Source organism: Rhinoderma darwinii, chromosome 1, assembly GCF_050947455.1.
Source record: "Rhinoderma darwinii isolate aRhiDar2 chromosome 1, aRhiDar2.hap1, whole genome shotgun sequence".
In the NCBI taxonomy this organism is placed as follows: domain Eukaryota; kingdom Metazoa; phylum Chordata; class Amphibia; order Anura; family Rhinodermatidae; genus Rhinoderma; species Rhinoderma darwinii.
In genome coordinates, this window is record NC_134687.1 from 266,723,353 (window position 1) to 266,743,139 (window position 19,787).

A 19,787-nucleotide genomic window follows, 5' to 3' on the forward strand; every position below is an offset into this window, starting at 1 on the left:
TGCCCATTGATTTCAATAAGAAAAACGGCGTTCTGTTCCGACGGGGCATTTTTTACGCAGCAAGGACGCGAAAAATAAGTGTATGTCACTTCTTCAGCCGTTTTTTGGAGCCGTTTTTCATAAACTCTATAGAAAAGCAGCTCAAAAAATGGCCGTTAAAAACGCAGCGAAAAACGCGACTTGAATAAAAGACGTCTGAAACTCAGGAGCTGTTTTCCCTTGAAAACAGCTCCGTATTTTCAGATGTTTTTTATATTGTGTGTGTACATACCCTTAGGGTAAGGCTGGGTTCACACGACCTATTTTCAGGCATAAACGAGGCGTATTATGCCTCGATTTACGCCTGAAAATACGGCTCCAATATGTCGGCAAACATCTGCCCATTTATTTGAATGGGTTTGCCGACGTACTGTGCCGACGACCTGTAATTTTACGCGTCGTCGTTTGACAGCTGTGAAACGACGACGCGTAAAATGACTGCCTCGTCAATGAAGTGCAGGACACTTCTTTGGACGTAATTTGAGCCGTTTTTTATTTAATTCAATGAAGAACAGCTCTAAATTACGGACGTCAATGATGCCTCGCAAAATGTGAGTACGAGCAATTATGTGTTCAGGAGAAAATTATGTGTTCAGGAGAAAACAGCTCCGTAATTTCAGACGTAAATGCAGTTTACGTGTGCACATACCCTAATGCCACACGGTGCGGCCAAGTTGCATTTATGTTGCGTATTTAAACTGCAGCAAGTCATTTTTATATAGAAGTCAATGGTGGAAATTTCGTTATGGACAGACTGCTGCTATTATATTACAATGTGATTTTTGTGCGGTTTACCGCATCTTCATAAATGTCCAACTTGCTGCAGTTAATGACCTGTATATAGTTCATTACAATGCATTGCAGAACTGTTAGCAAAAAGGCAAGCAGTTCAGCAACAACATTGTCAGTACCGTCATTGCATGCAGTCGGACATTATGAAGATGCGGTCAACCGCACAAAAAACACATTGTAATATAATACCAGCAGTCTGTCCATAACAAACATTTCACCATTGACTTTTATTGAAAAATGACTCGCTGCAGTTTAAAAACACAACATAAACGCACCATGACCGCACCGTATGGCCTTACCCTTGGTGCGTTCCATACTCAGCGGGTGTCGGCTGTGTAACAATCACAGCTGTGTTACACAGCTGACACCTCACTGCAATGGGTGGAATCGAAGATCACTTTTTGATTTCGCCCGTTTAACGCATTAAATGCCACGGTCAATCGCGACCGTGGCATTTAAATTGTCAGAATCAGGGGGGCAGGCCCCTCCGACGTGCCATCACCCCCCCCCTCCCACGATACATTCAGTGGTGCCGGAGACTGTCAGTATAGTGATATACTGCAATACATTAGTATTGCAGTATATTATGCAAGCGATCCAAAGATAGCGGGTTCATGTCCCCTAGGGACTTGATTGTGAATCAAGCTGGGCTGGAATGAAAAGAGAAAAGAGAAGTGTATGACACTTATTGGTCAGCGTCATACACTTTTATATACAACGCCTACTTGATGAATAGAAAAAAAAAACCCAGTTGGGAATTTAGAAAAAATTAGCATAAATCAAAAATGTTCATAACTTGGTCAAAAATAAACGTTTTAAAAAACAAACAAAAAAAAACCCAGTTATCTACATCAAAGTGCTTATTAGATTAGGTAGGAGAAAGGGAAGTTATAAACTAGTGACAGAGCCTCTTTAAAGATGGCCATTGTACATAATAAGAATGGATCAGATATCATTTTATAAAATGGAAAAAAACACCCTACTAATACAATGGCTCCTCTATAGTGTATGTTTATTTGTTAATATCGCTAAACTTAAAAAAAAAAAGGCAGGTAGCAGATAAAAAAGATTTAAAAGCTTTTACATTAGTAATTCATTGAGTTGAATTTGTGAATTGTGCTCATAGTTCTGTCTGCACAAACCTTGCTTGCCAAACAAATGTGGAAGTCATTGGGCCTCATGTATAGAAATTAGTGCAGACAAAATATGGAGAACAACCAATCCCAATCCAGTTTATTTTTATAGTGCAGTTTAAAAAATTAAGGAAGTCATTTTGTATTACTTTAATGTGTACAAGCTCTGTAGGATATGGGCAAACATCCACAGATGAGCTGCTATTATATAGAAACGATACACATTCACAAACTAAAATTCATTTAATCTAGCATCTATGTGATATGATAAATGCTGGATTATCAGAAGGTAATAAAAAACAATATTGGACTCGCTTGCAAGAGAACTCTCAAAAAGCCCAATTTTGCAAGTAAAAATATTACTTGGCTCCTAGATTTTCCAGTTTGGGGAGTATGGAGATGTTTAAAATACCTCATTGTTATCGTAAAACTACTGACAAACATAGACAAATCATACTTATAGTTTAAAAGTCAAAAACTTGACAAATGGTTAAGCTAGAGATAGGGAACTGTAAATATGGACAATAGTAAAAAAAAATACCTCTGAGACATAATCTTGTAGGCATCTGGCAGATAACATCGAATATTCTCCATCTGAGCTGGATCTGAATCACAGATCTTATCATCTGTTCTTCCATAGTTGGCACTTTCAATCATGATAACATCAGTTCCTGGACAGCGCAACTCTATGGGGTAGCTTTCACATGACAACTCCCTTCGAACAACGGCCATAGGAATTGGAGCTCTACTGAAAGCTGGAAAATACATTAAAAAAAAAAACACTATTAATGTTAGTAATTAAGAGAGTGACCTAGTCGCTAAGGATCAGGCTGCTTGAAAAATTGGTCATTAGGGGAATCCGTCAGTTTATCAAATTTTGCATTGGTAGTGTAGTATGTACTACATAAATGGTCACCCCAACTGAGAGCAGCTCTTTGTAACAGCTTCACGTTACACTTTTTAGCTTTTTTACAGCACCTTGTCAACAGAGACACCCCTAATAGCTTAGGCTGTGTTCACTTCACGTTACAGTCCTATGTCAGAGACCTCCAACATAAGGCCGAGATGTATTCCAGTGTATAAACGTACAGTGGAATACGTCGCTAATAGGCTCCCATTATATAAAAAAACAACTACAGCAAGATATATGCGGTTTTTACTGTATCCATTTAAATAAAATAACGTAATCTATTATACCATTTACACAGGAAAAAAAACAGAACCTCCAAATTTGAACACCTGAGGGCATTTACGCCAAGTACGGATATATCTGATTGTCACGGTCTGTGGGTTTGTGGACCCAGTAGGCCGCACCGCCGTAGCGGGGAGGCAGCTGGCCAAACCACAGAGCACCCCAGCCATACAAAGTCCCGCACAAGGGTACCTGAATAGTCCAGACAATGGCTGAGGCTTTGGCACTAATGGAGGTGGGTGCTGCAGGTTATGCCCGATGTGATAGATGACAGCAGGTGCAGCACGTTGCACCAGACGTGGCGGATCACACTGGACGAGGAAGATGGCACTGGACGTGGCAGATGACAGCAGGTGCAGCACGTTGCACCGGACGTGGCGGATCACACTGGACATGGAAGATGGCACTGGACGTGGCAGATGACACAGGACGTGGCAAACGACAGCAGGTGCAGTAGACACGACTCCAACACAAGAACACAGCACGGGATACAGGAACAGGTAACAGGGCACGGGTAACAACTGAAACGGGAAAACACTAAGGGACCATTTGCAAGACAGACTTGGAATACACTAACAATGCTCAGGCAAGGATCAGAAGGGCAGGACCCTTCTTATAGTCCAGGGAACCAAGTGCAGTTGATGATGATGATTGTTCACACGCGCACACTTCAGGAAGTGAGCGCTGGCGTCTCCAAGGAAGGAGATTCCAGCCAGCGCTCACTGATCCATGGCTGTGGGCGTTGGGAGGTGAGTAAACCTGACGGCCCGCGGCCATGGACGCTACACTGATTATGTATGCCTATTTAGTCATAAAGATCACTGCACATGCGTCATACACTCCTAGAGCATGTGCTCTTGATCTGTATTATGGCTCTTGTGTTTTTCCGGCATGTACTCCTATGTTTACATGCACTTATTCTTGCATAATCACTATAACACAAAAGACCAGAAATCTCTACAATCCAGATCTCTGATTAGGTACAGGTGATGATTAGATGTGCAACTGCTCTTCTTCTTGACCCATTTAGTTGGGGGGGGGGGAAAAACTGCCCTTAATATGACAATCAAAGAACACACATCCTATCCGATTGGTCAGAGGGGTAATATCATTAAGAAATGTTCATATATCACCCCCTCTGAGGTCACAGGAAGGCTGTAACCAACAAGAGGGGGCAATTCTAGACCTAATTTTACCAATAGGCCACACAGGACATAAAAAGTACATGTTGGGGGTGACCTAGGAAAAAATGACCACGACATTATTAATTTTCATGTATCCTTTAGATGTTTAGCAGAGTACCTACAAAAACACTAAAATTTAGAAAGGCCAATTGTTATTGGCTAAGGGATGACCTTAAAGCATAAACTGGAACAATGTCCTCAAAAATAAAAATACACACATTAAATGGGACATTTTTAAAAGCCTCTTAACCTTTTCCCGCATTAGCCACTTTTGACCTTCCTGACAGTCTCATTTTTCAAATCTGATGTGTCACTTTCTGTGTTAATGCTTTTACCTATCCAAGCAATTCTGAGACTGTTTTCTCGTGACACATTGTACTTTAGGTTAGTGGTAAACTTTGGTCGATACATTCGTTGCTTATTTGTGAAAACCACCAAAATTTAGCGAAAATATGCAAAATTTTGCATTATCTATCTGCTCGTAAGACAGATAGTTATACTACACAACAAAGTTACTAATTAACATTTTTCATGTCAACTTTATGTTAGCATAATTTTTTTAACATCTTTTTATTTTTCTGGGACATTACAAGGCTTAAACCTTTCATGACCAAGGGTCTTAGATGCCCCTGTGTCCAGGTCAAATTTTCCATTTCTGATATGCACTTCTTTAAACGATAATACCTTTACAACCGCTTTGAATATCACAACTATTGTTACTTTGATTTTTTTACTAGACTTATGAGGCTTTTATCTTCTAGATTAGATTAATTAATTCCTTGTTTTTCATTTTTATTATGAGCAGACAAATCACAAAAAATGTGAAAGAAAACCTGTTTTGTAATTTTTTAGATATATCTCTCTATATTATGTCTGTGTATATATATATATACATATATACATATCTAAATATAAATATATATATATATATATATATATATATATATATATATATATATATATATATACACTGTCACCCTGGATCGCTGTGAGCGGATAAGAGGTCTATAAGGTTATATTCACGCGACGTTTAAAAAAGGGCAGTTGACAACGGATCAACTGTCAGTTTTTCATGGCTGTTTTGCATCAATGTGTGTCAAAATTTGAATCAATTTCCCGACCGTCTGATTTTCATCGACATTTGCCAACCATTTTTCATGGACGTTAAAAAAACGGGATGAATTTTATTGCATCACTATCTACAGTGCCCATGTAGATAGTGATGCAATACCACTGTAGATAGTGCCACATTGCCCACTGTAGATAGTGACAGTGCCCACATAGATAGTGCCCACTGTAAATAGTGTCACAGTGCCCACATAGTGCCACAGTTCCCACTGTAGATAGTGGCCACACAGTGCCCATGTAGATAGCACCACAGTGTCCCCTGTAGGTAGTGCCAATATAATGCCACAGTGCCCATGTAAATAGTGGCATACCCCCTGTATATAGCACCCGCTGTAGACGGCAACATACCCACTGTAGATAGTGCGACCCCCTGCAGATAGTGCCGACCCCTGTAGATAGCACCACCCCCCCCCCCCCCCGCAGATAGCACCTCCCCCTGCATATTGCACCATCCCCCTGTAGATAGCGCCACCCCCCTGTAGATAGCGCCACCCCCTGTAGATATCAACACCACCTCTGGGGATTCAGCTCCTAGAGAGAACCGCTGACGTCCCTGTCCATATATGGATAGTGATGCCAGGGGCTTCTCCAGTAGCGGAATCCCCTGTCAGGGTGTCGGCCGGGGATTCCGCTCCTAGAGAGAGCCCTTGACGGTGGACAGTGACGTCAGGGGCTCTCTCTAGAAGCGTAATCCCCGGCACAGACCGATCTGACACCGGGGATTCCACTCCTAGTGGGAGTTTAAGTGGCGCTATCTACATGGGGGGGTTGCTAACTACAGGGGGCACTATTTACAGCGGGGATGGAGAGGGGTCGGGGGATCCCTCTAGGTGCTATCTGCAGTGGGGGGAAATCCCCATAAATTACCCCATTTTAAAAACTGCACCCCTCAAAGTATTCAAAACAGCATTTAGAAAGTTGAACAACTCTTTAAACGTTTCACAGGAGTTAAAGGAAAGTGTAGCTGAAATTTTTTTGCAGAAATTATATTTTCATCAATTTTTTTCAGTGAAGGTATGTTCACACGATAAACAAAAAATGTCTGTAAAATACGGAGCTGTTTTCAAGGGAAAAACAGCCTCTGATTTTGAGACGTTTTTTTATGCATCAGGCGTTTTTTGCTCGGCCATTTTTTGAGCTGTTTTTCTATTGAGTCAATGAAAAACGGCTCCAAAAACACATGACTTGCACTTCTTTTTTACGGGGCATTTTTACAAACGGCCACGTAAAAAACGCCACGTGGGAGCGAAAACGCAGTTTTTCCAATGTGCGTTCAGCCCCCGTTTTTCCAGCACTAACGGCCGACAACAACGGCTGAAAATAAACCGTGTGAACATACTCAAAAACAGAAGGTTTTACCAGAGCAACAAGACGTAAAGGGGTTTTCCCGTCAGAGACATTTATGACATATCCACAGGATTGGCCGTGAAAATAAAAATAAAAAAATTCCAATAAGATGGCGTTTTAGCTAATAAAAAATGACTTATGACGAAGAATAAAGGAGAAAAAGCCCCCCAACATTTGTAAAGCAATTTCTTCCAAGTAAATACCCCATATGTGGTCATAAACTGCTATTTGGCTAGAAGAAATGGAAAGAAAAACTGAAACGGCCGACGCACATAGTGCATCAAATCAAGTGACAGGGTGAGCAGTTATGCTAGACTGGCGGTGTTGTATTCGGAACACAACACCCTCTGATGCGTCTCAGTAAATTGCGGGACTGAATCCGTTCCGGGGCCACCGCTGGCTCTGTAGGTAAATACTGCACAAGTGGAGAAATCAGTGGATATATAACACAGCCATGTCCTGTATGTCCGTGCCCGGAGAATTCAGGATATGATCCAGGTAATGGCTCGTAGAAAAAGACTTGAACAAAAATATATATTCTTAATAAATGTGTTTATTTTAAAATTGCAGTATAGCTATGCATTTCAATATTGGACTGACCTCTTCCTCAGGCTGTTTAAAACACAATGAGAGCTGACTATTTCAGCACCATTTTATAACAACAAAGATTACCTAGACGACTGGCAGACCGATCGGTGTCTCGCATATCCATGGAGATGCCACAACAAGAATTGTCCTGGAAGACCCTGAAAGCTCAGGGACTGAAAAGCTACAGGCTGATCGGTTTAGGACATCCACGGGATTTCGAAAAAAAGCCGCAATCCTTGACGAAAAACAGCCATCTAAGAGTATTAATTACTACGGAAAGGAGACCTCGGATTTGTATACCTCGAAATTCCTTTCGATATACATGTATATGTATGTATAAATATGATAAGTAAATAATAACAACCTAGTCATGTGTGTTCTTTTAGTAGTCTACGGTCGGCTATACTACCATCAGCTGAAAAATATAAGTAATATATATATATATATATATATATATATACACTACCGTTCAAAAGTTTGGGGTCACCCAGACAATTTTGTGTTTTCCATGAGAACTCACACTTATATTTATCAAATGAGTTGCAAAATGACTAGAAAATATAGTCAAGACATTGACAATTTTATAAATAATGATTTTTATTTGAAATAATAATTTTCTCCTTCATACCTTGCTTTCGACAAAGAATGCTCCATTTGCAGCAATTACAGCATTGCAGACCTTTGTTAATTTGCTGAGGTAATCGGGAGAAATGTCACCCCATGCTTCCAGAAGGCCCTCCCACAAGTTGGATTGGCTTGATGGGCACTTCTTGTGTACCATACGGTCAAACTGCTCCCACAACAGCTCTATGGGGTTGAGATCTGGTGACTGCGCTGGCCACTCCATTACAGATAGAATACCAGCTGTCTGCTTCTTCCCTAAATAGTTCTTGCATAATTTGGAGGTGTGCTTTGGGTCATTGTCCTGTTGTAGAAGGAAATTGGCTCCAATCAAGCGCTGTCCACAAGGTATGGCATGGCGTTGCAAAATGGAGTGATAGCCTTCCTTATTCAAAATCCCTTTCACCTTGTACAAATCTCCCATGTTACCAGCACCAAAGCAACCACAGACCATCACATTACCTCCACCATGCTTGACAGATGGCGTCAGGCACTCTTCCAGCATCTTTTCAGTTGTTCTGCGTCTCACAAATGTTCTTCTGTGTTATCCAAACACCTCAAACTTCGATTCGTCTGGCCATAACACTTTTTTCCAATCTTCCTCTGTCAAATGTCTGTGTGCTGTTGCCCATATTAATCTTTTCCTTTTATTAGCCATTCTCAGATTTGGCTTTTTCTTTGCCACTCTGCCCTGAAGGCCAGCATCCCGGAGTTGCCTCTTCACTGTAGACGTTGACACTGGCGTTTTGCGGGTACTATTTAATGAAGCTGCCAGTTGAGGACCTGTGAGGCGTCTATTTCTCAAACTAGAGACTCTAATGTACTTGTCTTGTTGCTCAGTTGTGCAGCGGGGCCTCCCACTTCTCTTTCTACTCTGGTTAGAGCCTGTTTGTGCTGTCCTCTGAAGGGAGTAGTACACACCGTTGTAGGAAATCTTCAGTTTCTTGGCAATTTCTTGCATGGAATAGCCTTCATTTCTAAGAACAAGTATAGACTGTCGAGTTTCACATGAAAGCTCTCTTTTTCTAGCCATTTGGAGAGTTTAATCGAACCCACAAATGTAATGCTCCAGATTCTCAACTAGCTCAAAGGAAGGTCAGTTTTATAGCTCCTCTAAACAGCAAAACTGTTTACAGCAGTGCTAACATAATTGCACAAGGATTTTCAAGTGTTTTCTAATCATCCATTAGCCTTCTAACACAGTTAGCAAACACAATGTACCATTAGAACACTGGTGTGATGGTTGCAGGAAATGGGCCTCTATACACCTATATAGATATTGCATTAAAAAACAGACGTTTGCAGCTAGAATAGTCATTTACCACATTAACAATGTATAGAGTGTATTTCTGATTAATTTAATGTTATCTTCATTGAAAAAAACTGTGCTTTTCTTTCAAAAATAAGGAGATTTCTAAGTGACCCTAAAATTTTGAACGGTAGTGTATATATGGATATATATATATATATATATATATATATATATATACATATATATATATATATATATATATATATGTATATATATATATATATATAATGGCAGGAAAGCAGAAATGAATACCGAGGTTGGAGAATTTTAGAAAAATGATCTGCCTATAGAATGGTTTCGGTGATCTCATTAAGCCCGTTGGGTTTTAGAGTGTTTAGTTTAAAAATCCAGTATACCTCCCTTCTGCACAAATCTTCAAAAATATTATAGCTTGATGGATCTATATAGTCTATGGGGGTAATTGAATAGCAGTTGAAACAGCCTTTGAGTTTTAGGAGACAATGTCTGGATACACTGTGCTGTATAAAATTTATGGTACAATTGGAACGGTGCTTGTTGAGGCGGCAGTGCAGGGGTTGTATGGTCCTGCCAACATATTGAATATTGCAAACACATTGAATGAGATAAATAACACATCGTGATTTGCAGTCAAAACGATATTTGATGTTAAACGTGCTTTCTGAACCAACGGCTTTAAAAGTTATTGAGGGTAGGGGCTCTTCTAAATGTGATGGTGGGTTTCAGGGGCAATACTGCTTTGAGGTAGGGATCTAATTTTCAAAATATGCCAATGGTCCCCCAGACTCTTCCGTATATTATTATGTGCTGAGTTGAACGTGGTAATAAATTTACAACTGTAGAATGAATATGTAGGCCCTGAGGGGTTAATGTACGGTTTCTTTGGGATCATGCATTGATTTGGGAAAGAGATGAGTACTTTTTATAGGCCTCTTTGAGAATCTGCTTCGGATAGCCTTTCTCAACAAATCGGTCATTCAGTATTCTTGACTGTTTATGGAAATCTGAATCTAATGTGCAATTTTTCCTTATTCTCTTATACTGGCTTGTACGGGATATTTCTGATCCATTTAGAGAAATGACCGCTTTTATAGTCCAGGTAGCTATTCATATCTAGTGATTTGAAAAAGATTTTAGTGGTGAAAATGGAGTCTGTGTGGGAGATGACCAGAATAAGAAATTACATTTTTTGGTCATCTAAGGTACTGGTGAAACTGAGACCCCATGTGTTGCGGTTAAGTGAGTCACAGAACTCGTAGGCCTTTTCTTTTTCTCCCCTCCAAATAAAGAAAAGATTGTCTAAATAACGTCTGTAGAGGACGATATGTGGATTGGCCCAAGGGTAATGATATATGTACTGGTCCTCAAAATCCCCAATGAAGAGGTTGGCGCAGATGGGGGTCACACGGGTCCACATAGCTGTCCCCCTGGTCTGATGGTATATCGTCTGTTTAAATATAAATATATTGTTGTTCAATATGAATGCCAAACTTTCTAGTAAAAATTTGTCTTGGATAGGGTTCATATCTCTATCTGTATTCAGATATTTGCTGATACTACTCAAACCAAAAACGGAGTATGTGTGTTCCGGGGTAACAAAAAGTTTTTCTCATTTTTGTTGAGTATAGATTTGGAAAATGCCTGTTTGATACTGGTGTTTAGTTGTTTGATAAACTGCTATTTGGACACACAGTAGGGTGTAGGGCTCAGAAGGGAAGGAGCGCCATTTGGCTTTTGGAGCAGAGATTTTGTTGGATTGGTTTCTCAGCACCATGTCGCTTTTGAAAAGCCCCTAAGGTACAGTGGAAACTCCCCAAAAGTGACTCCATTTGGGAAACTACACCCCTTGACGAATTCATCTAGTGGTGTAGTGAGCATTTGAAACCCACAGGTGTCTCATAGATGGATAGAATTGGGCAGTGACAATAAAAAAATTATATTTTTTTCCAATAAGACAGCTTTAGCTCAAAATTTTTCATTTTCTCAACAAATAAAGAAGAAAAAGACGGCACTTGACCAGGATAGCACGGGATACAGGTTACAGGTAGCAGGAACGGGAAACACTGGGAACTGGAAAACACTTAGGAGACCATTTGCATAGACACACTAGGGTAACGACAACAAAGCTCAGGCAAGGCAGGAAGGGGCTGGACCCTTCTTATAGTCCAGGGTGCTCAATCTCACACCTGTGTGCGCTTTGGCTCCTTAAGGCTGGACTGAGCTTGCGAGCGCACCCTGGTGGTCACTGTGGAACAGGACGGCTGCATGGAGACAAGGGCGTTAATCGGATGGAAGGAGTTTGTGGTCAGCGACCACGGACGTTACAGAACTGATATTTTTTAGTTCTAGGAAATTATCTAAGCCTTTTTTAAAGCCATCTACTGGCTTGTCACTTCCGATTACGCAAATATACCATATATGGTAATAAACTGCTCTTTGGACCCACAGCAGGGCTTAGAAGGGAAGGAGCGCTATTTGGCTTTTGGAGATCAAATTTAGCTGAAATGTGTTTTGAGTGCCATGTCGCATTTGCAAAGCCCATGAGAGACCAAAACAGTAGAAACCCCCCAAAAGTGACCCCCATTTTGGAAATTACACCACTTAAAGAATCTATCTAGGGGTATTGTGGGCATTTAGACCCCACAAGACTTTTGCAGGATTTATTAGAATTAGGCGGTGAAAATGAATATCAACATTTCTTCCACTAAAATATTGCATTTTTTTCAATTTCACAAAGGATAAAGGAGAAAAAGCACCCCAACATTTGTAAAGCAATTTCTCCCGAGTATGGCTATACCCCACATGTGGTCATAAATGGTTTTTCATTAGAAAGTAATTAATCCTTTCCGGACTGAACCATTTTTTTCTTTTCCTTTTAAGTTTTTCACTCCCCGCGTTCCAAGAGCCATAACTTTTTTATTTTTCCATCAATAGAGTGGCGTGAGTGCTTATTTTTTGCGGGACAAGCTGTAGTTTTTATTGGCACCATTGTTTGGTACATACAACTTTTTGAGCACTTTGTATTACATTTTTTGATAGAGCCAACAGTGATTTTGCCGTTTGAAAGTTATGCGGATGGTGCGGAATGAAAATTACTATTCATTTTCCACTGATATGCCATTTTAGTGCACTATATGTTGTGCCCAATTTGTGCCACTGAAGACAAATACCTCATAAAATATTAACCAGGCTCTTCTGGGTATGGCGATGCCATATCAGTCGACCTAAACTGCTGTTTGGGCACACTGTAGGGCTCAGAAGGGATGGAGAAGCATTTGGCACGCAGATTTAGCTTGTTAGTTCTGTTCGGTGATTTACTGCTATTTCAGTTTATAATGTGGGTTCATATGTTATCTGCACAGAGAACATCAGGGAATAATAAGAGGGTATAATAATGGGGTAAATAAATAATAATCTGCAGATGTGTGGCCGGTGTCGCACTGATAAATGGCACCCAATCTTATCCGCTTTTGGAACACTGCACATTTTGCATCGCCATATTCTGAGAGCCAGAACTTTTTTATTTTTTCTCCACAAGAGCTGTGTCTTATTTGTTGCGGGACAATCTGTAGTTTTCATTAGTACCATTTTGGGGTACATGCAATTTTTTTGATCACTTTTTATAACATTTTTGGCAAGCAAGGTAACCAAGAACCATCAATTCTGACCATGTTTTTTATTCTTTTTTTTTATGGCATTCACCCTGGGCTATAAATGACCATTTTACTTTATTCTGCAGGTCGGCGCAATTACGTCGATATCATATGTATATAGTTATTTTTATGTTTTGCAGCGTTTGCGCAATAAAATCACTTATTTATAAAATAAATAATTTTTTGTGTCACCGTATTCTGAGAGCCAAAACTTTTTTATTTTTCAGTCAAAAAAGCTCTGTAAGGGCTTATTTTTTGCGGGACAGGTTGTAGTTTTTATTGGTACTATTTTGGTGTACATGCGACTTTTTGATCACTTTTTATTGTATATTTTGGGAGGAGTGGTGACCAAAAAATAGTGATTCTGGCATTGTTTTTTTACAAAATTTTTTTGCGGTGTTCACTGTGCGGGAAAAAGAATATTATAGTTTTATAGTTGGGGTCGTTACGAATGCGGTGATACCAAATATGTGTACTTTTTTTAACATGTTAATTTTTTTCCTATAATAAAATACTTATTATAGGAAAAAAAGCAGTGTTTGTTTATGTCACTTATAACTATTATTTTTACACTTTTTTAAAACATTTTTATTATCTTTTTTTTTTACTTGTCCCACTAGGGGACATTTAGACTTGCAGCTCTGATCGTTGCTACCTACGTAGTGTAATGTGTTCTAACTGTCATTGTGACGTGACAGTCACTCTAACAGGAAGCCTACAGCTGCTCCTCCTAGGCTTCCGTACATGGCAACCGGGAGGCTATTGTCTGGCTTCCGGTTGCCGTGACAAGGATCACCAGCCCCCGCAAATACATGTGGGGCGCTGCCGATCTGCTCTAAATCTGTTCAATGCGGCGATCACAATCGACTGCCGCATCGAAGGAGTTAATTGCCAATTTCAGCGGCGACGGGCCGCTGATCGGCAACGGGGAGAGTAGGGCAGACACCCTGCACACTTAACCGGCGGTGGTTAACTCTTAAAGCGCGGACGTAACTGTACGCCCAGGTGCGCAAAGTTACTGCTCACCTGGGCGTTCATTTACGCCAAGGTGCGGGAAGGGGTTAAACCACATTTGCCAAGTGGGTGCCCAAACACTTAGTGTGTCCAAATCAGCTTGTAATTTATGAACATCTTCCATAGTCTGAACTATACCACATTGGTGTCGTCTGCAAAAATAGAAATAGTGCTATTAATCCCATCCTCTCTATCATGAATAAGTAAGTTTAATAATATTGGTCCCAGCACTGAACCCTGGGGTACACCACTCATAAACGGTGACCATTCAGAGTAGGAATCATTGACCACAACTCTCTGGATACGGTCCTTGAGCCAATTCTCAATCCAATTACAAACTATACTTTCTAAACCTATAGTACTTAATTTACCCATTAGAAGTCTATGAGGGACAGTGTGCCTTTGCAAAGTCCAAAAACGCTATATCCACAGCAACCACTCTGACTAGGCTTCTACTTACCTCTTCATAAAAATAAATCAGGGGGCTTCTGGATGAAGCTACGTGTGAAACACGTGTTGGGGTTGATCCCCCCATAGTTCTGGTCTGTATGCCTCCTTAATTGTACCTTTCTGCTGTCTGGATTTTTATATTACTTTGGGATCCTGCATGTTCAGACCTTGGCTTTTTGCTGTCTGTTTTTTTTATATTACTTTGGTTTGGATGGTTTCTATCCATATTCACCGTATTACTTACAGTGAAGGAAATAAGTATTTGATCCCTTGCTGATTTTGTAAGTTTGCCCACTGTCAAAGACATGAAAAGTCTAGAATTTTAGGCTAGGTTAATTTTACCAGTGAGAGATAGATTATATTAACAAAAAAACAGAAAATCACATAGTCAAAATTATATATATTTATTTGCATTGTGCACAGAGAAATAAGTATTTGATCCCTTTGGCAAACAAGACTTAATACTTGGTGGCAAAACCCTTGTTGGCAAGCACAGTAGTCAGACTTTTTTTGTAGTTGATGATGAGGTTTGCAAACATGTTAGATGGAATTTTGGCCCACTCCTCTTTGCAGATCATCTGTAAATCATTAAGATTTCGAGGCTGTCGCTTGGCAACTCGGATCTTCAGCTCCCTCCATAAGTTTTCGATGGGATTAAGGTCTGGAGACTGGCTAGGCCACTCCATGACCTTAATGTGCTTCTTTTTGAGCCACTCCTTTGTTGCCTTGGCTGTATGTTTCGGGTCATTGTCGTGGTGGAAGACCCAGCAACGAGCCATTTTTAATGTCCTGGTGGAGGGAAGGAGGTTGTCACTCAGGATTTGACGGTACATGACTCCATCCATTCTCCCATTGATGCGGTGAAGTAGTCCTGTGCCCTTAGCAGAGAAACACCCCCAAAACATAATGTTTCCACCTCCATGCTTGACAGTGGAGACGGTGTTCTTTGGGTCATAGGCAGCATTTCTCTTCCTCCAAACACGGCAAGTTGAGTTAATGCCAAAGAGCTCAATTTTAGTCTCATCTGACCACAGCACCTTCTCCCAATCACTCTCAGAATCATCCAGATGTTCATTTGCAAACTTCAGACGGGCCTGTACATGTGCCTTCTTGAGCAGGGGGACCTTGCGGGCACTGCAGGATTTTAATCCATTACGGCGTAATGTGTTACCAATGGTTTTCTTGGTGACTGTGGTCCCAGCTGCCTTGAGATCATTAACAAGTTCCCCCCGTGTAGTTTTCGGCTGAGCTCTCACCTTCCTCAGGATCAAGGATACCCCACGAGGTGAGATTTTGCATGGAGCCCCAGATCGATGTAGATTGACAGTCATTTTGTATGTCTTCCATTTTCTTACTATTGCACCAACAGTTGTCTCCTTCTCACCCAGCGTCTTACTTATGCTTTTGTAGCCCATTCCAGCCTTGTGCAGGTCTATGATCTTGTCCGTGACATCCTTACAAAGCTCTTTGGTCTTGCCCATGTTGTAGAGGTTATGTGGACAGGAGTCTTTTATACAGGTGACCATGTAAGACAGCTGTCTTTAATGCAGGCACCAAGTTGATTTGGAGCGTGTAACTGGTCTGGAGGAGGCTGAACTCTTAATGGTTGGTAGGGGATCAAATACTTATTTCTCTGTGCACAATGCAAATAAATATATATAATTTTGACTATGTGATTTTCTTTTTTTTTTTTAATAATATAATCTATCTCTCACTGGTAAAATTAACCTAGCCTAAAAATTCTAGACTGTTCATGACTTTGACAGTGGGCAAACTTACAAAATCAGCAAGGGATCAAATACTTATTTCCTTCACTGTATGTACCAGTCTTTGCATGCACTATTTGCACTTTATTATAGAGGATGTGGGACCCGACCTATGTGGGGATCCTTTTTCTATGGTTAATGCTACTGCCAATGTACTTATTTTTAACGATTTTGTCTTTCAATAAAATATTGTCTATTTTTCGCTAATAATGGTTCATGTGTGATTTCTTATATAGGTGTTCATATTCGTATATCACACAGTTCATTTGAGCTGGTATATGCATGTATCAGCCCAACTATCTTAGTAGGTGTTAAACTTCTGTCGTTAGTAAAGCCGTGCTGACTGTCACTTCTAATACTATTTTTTGTCACATACTCCTGTATATATCCAAAAACAAGGGTAATAAAGCAGCACAGGTCCCGATCTCTGGAGCGGTGTCACTCTGTCAAGCCAGGCAAACCCACTCTGGCATAATGTAATCTTCAAAAAAAGTAGTAGCACAACAGCACACGTCTCCAAGTCTTCAAAATAATTTTTCTATTTTAAAGACTTGGAGACATTTGCAGTTGTCCTACTGCTTTTTTTTTTAATACTCCTGTAATTAGTCCCTCAATAGCCCCTCAAACATTTTCCCACGATGGATGTTAAGCTAACTGGTCTATAATTACCCGGGGAAGACCTAGAACCCTTTTTGAAAACCATACAAAAAGACCCTGGTAGTTGGTGGGCACATATACAATTACTATTAGCTAAATGCCGAAAGCAAGTGGAGCCCTAAATTCCCAACTACCTATAAAAGATAATAAATAAAATGAGAAAAAACTTTATTGGTGTTATTATAAGCAATTTGACGAATCACAAAATGTAAAAAAGTCAATGCAAGCTGCTACAGGGTAAACTCATGGGCTAACTAGGGGGTGGGGTCTAACTATTTTAATACAATGCATAGCTGTTAGAAATACATCATTCTATTAGGTACTGGAGATATAGCGTTCTGCAGCCGTTGATGCCAATTGCAACATTTAGATAAGAAAGAAGCCTGCTATCTATAGTTATCCTTCAGGCAATGCGCCCATGAGTACACCCTCTAGCAGCTTGCATTGACTATTTTAAATTGTGTTGTTCGTCAAATTTCTTATAATAGCATCAATAAAGTTTTTTATTTATTTTATTATCTTTTATAGGTAATTGGGAAGTTAGGGCTCTACTTGACTTCGGGCATTTAGCTAATGGTACTTTTTGAAAATATTCACCACATTTACCCTGCAACAGTCACTTGCCACTATACAATTCACTAGAGAATCTCTGAATATTATAAAGAGTGGGACAGAAAAAACGAAACTAAGTTCTTTAAGAACCCTTGGGTGTAACCCATCTGGTCCCGGAGCCTTGTGCATATTTATTTTATTTAACTTAGCTTGGATCATATGCACATTCAGCCAATTCAGTATATTAATTGATGTGTTAACAGCACTGGCACCGGCTACATCTGCTGCTCTTTCTTCTGTTGTATATACAAAGCTAAAAAACCCATTTAGTAAATCTGTCTTCTCTTGATCCTGTGACTAAGGCCGGATTCACACGAGAGCATTCGGTCCATGCTATACGGTCCGAATGTCGGCCGCATTTCCCGGACCGAACACACTGCAGGGAGCCAAGCTCCTAGAATCATAGTTATCTATGACGCTAGGTATCACTGCCTATCCGCGGATGTACTGTCCCATACTGAAAACATGATTACAGTACTGGACAGTTGTCCCGCAGCGAGGCAGGGACTCCTAGCATCATAGATAATTATGATGCTAGTAGCCCGGTTTCCTGAAGTGTGTTCGGTCCTGGAAATGCGGCCGACATATGGACCGTATATCATGGACCAAACACGCTCGTGTGTGGGAGGTCTAACTCCACATTAGCACTAGTAAGGCTACATTACCACTAGTAAGGCTACATTTATACAAGTGTATCAGATTTACTTGCGTGAAAAACGCGCGTGAATCTGATCCGTGTGTGTTGCATCTGTGTATGTGCGTGATTTTCACGCACCCATTAACTTCAATGGGCGTGTAGGTGCGTGAAAAACGCACCAATAAGGGCTTACTTACACGAACGTGTAATACGTCCGTGCAACGCGCGTGATTTTCACGCGCCTCGCACGGACCTATGTTAGTCTATGGGGCCGTGCAGACAGTCAGTGATTTTCACGCAGCGTATGTCTGCTGCATGAAACGCATGACATGTCCTATATTTGTGCAATGTTCGCGCATCACGCACCCATTGATGTCAATGGGTGTGTGAAAATCACGCGCACCACACGGAAGCACTTCTGTGTGACGCGCGTGATTCGCGCAACAGCAGTCAAAACTATGATTGAAAACAGAAAAGCACCACATGCTTTTCTGTTTACTAACATACAAACAGAGTGTCATAATGATTGCAGCCGCACATCATATGGTGATGACACACAGAGCTGTTAAGAGCCTTTTGCGAGCGCAAAATGCCGCGTTTTTTGCGCGCGCAAAACGCAAACGCTCGTGTAAATCCCGCCTAAAGGACATGCAGTGAGTTTCACGCAACGGACACACGCTGCGTGAAAATTCCTGCATGTGTGAATGGCCCCATTGAAATCAATGGGTCCGTGTGCTGTGCGTGATTTTCACACACAGCACAGGGACAAATTTTATGCTCGCCTGAATGAGCCCTGAGATCCTGCATGTTCAGACCTTGGCTTTTTTGCATTTATATACTTGAAGATTTTTTGGGGATTTGTTTTGCTATCCTTGGCCACCTGCCTTTCATTTTGTATTTTTGCTGATTTTATTAAGGTCTTTATATTTTACAAAGGCTACAGGTGTACCCTCAAATTTTTATTTTTCAAATGCCCTTTTTTTGTCATGTATTGCCCTTTTTACAGAAGGTGTAAGACATGTGGGGTTTAATTTTAGTCGTTTATACTTGTTACCTATAGGAATAACCTTTGCACTATAATTATACATAGCGTATTTTAAGATCTCCCATTTATCATTTGTGCCATTATTTGACATCAGTTCTTCCCAGTCTACATCCTGAACTGCAGCCCTCATCCTGGGGAAATTGGCCTTCTTAAAATTAATTGTTTTGCCCTCCCAGAAGTATAGGTAAAATGTAACTATATTGTGATCACTAAAGAAACAAAGTACTATGCACACCAATATGGAATTTTTTATCCAGGTAATTAATTAATTTATTTGTAGCCAGTGACAGTGCGACGTTTCGGTCAAAACGCCTCACACAGCGGTTACCCGCCAATCTTACAGCGCCAGCCACGCAGGACCAGCATTGACTAAAGTGCCTGAGGAAGGTCAAGGTTTTGACCGAAACGTCGCACTGTCACTGGCTACAAATAAATTAATTAATTACCTGGATAAAAAATGTCATATTGGTGTGCATAGTACTTCGTTTCTTTACTGGACCGAGTTGGGCCCCTACTCATGCACCCACACCATTACCTAGTGCTATCCGAACCTTGTAACTACTATATTGTGATCACTGTTACCAAGGTTTTCAGGAACATTGACATTCCCAACAAGCTCTAAATTACTAGAAATTACC

The 19,787-nt window shown here is 40.5% G+C and overlaps 1 protein-coding gene across 9 annotated transcripts in view; it reads right to left on the reverse strand.

Moving 5' to 3' along the window:
• Nucleotides 1-19,787, reverse strand: part of ADGRL3 (adhesion G protein-coupled receptor L3) — a 2,099,109-nt gene that overhangs the window by 1,800,256 nt on the left and 279,066 nt on the right. For all 9 annotated transcript variants that reach the window (XM_075863876.1, XM_075863871.1, XM_075863866.1 and 6 more), the window contains exon 4: nucleotides 2,506-2,719. In XM_075863876.1, coding sequence (XP_075719991.1) covers nucleotides 2,506-2,719 — 214 coding nt within the window. The remainder of the gene's footprint in view (nucleotides 1-2,505; nucleotides 2,720-19,787) is intronic.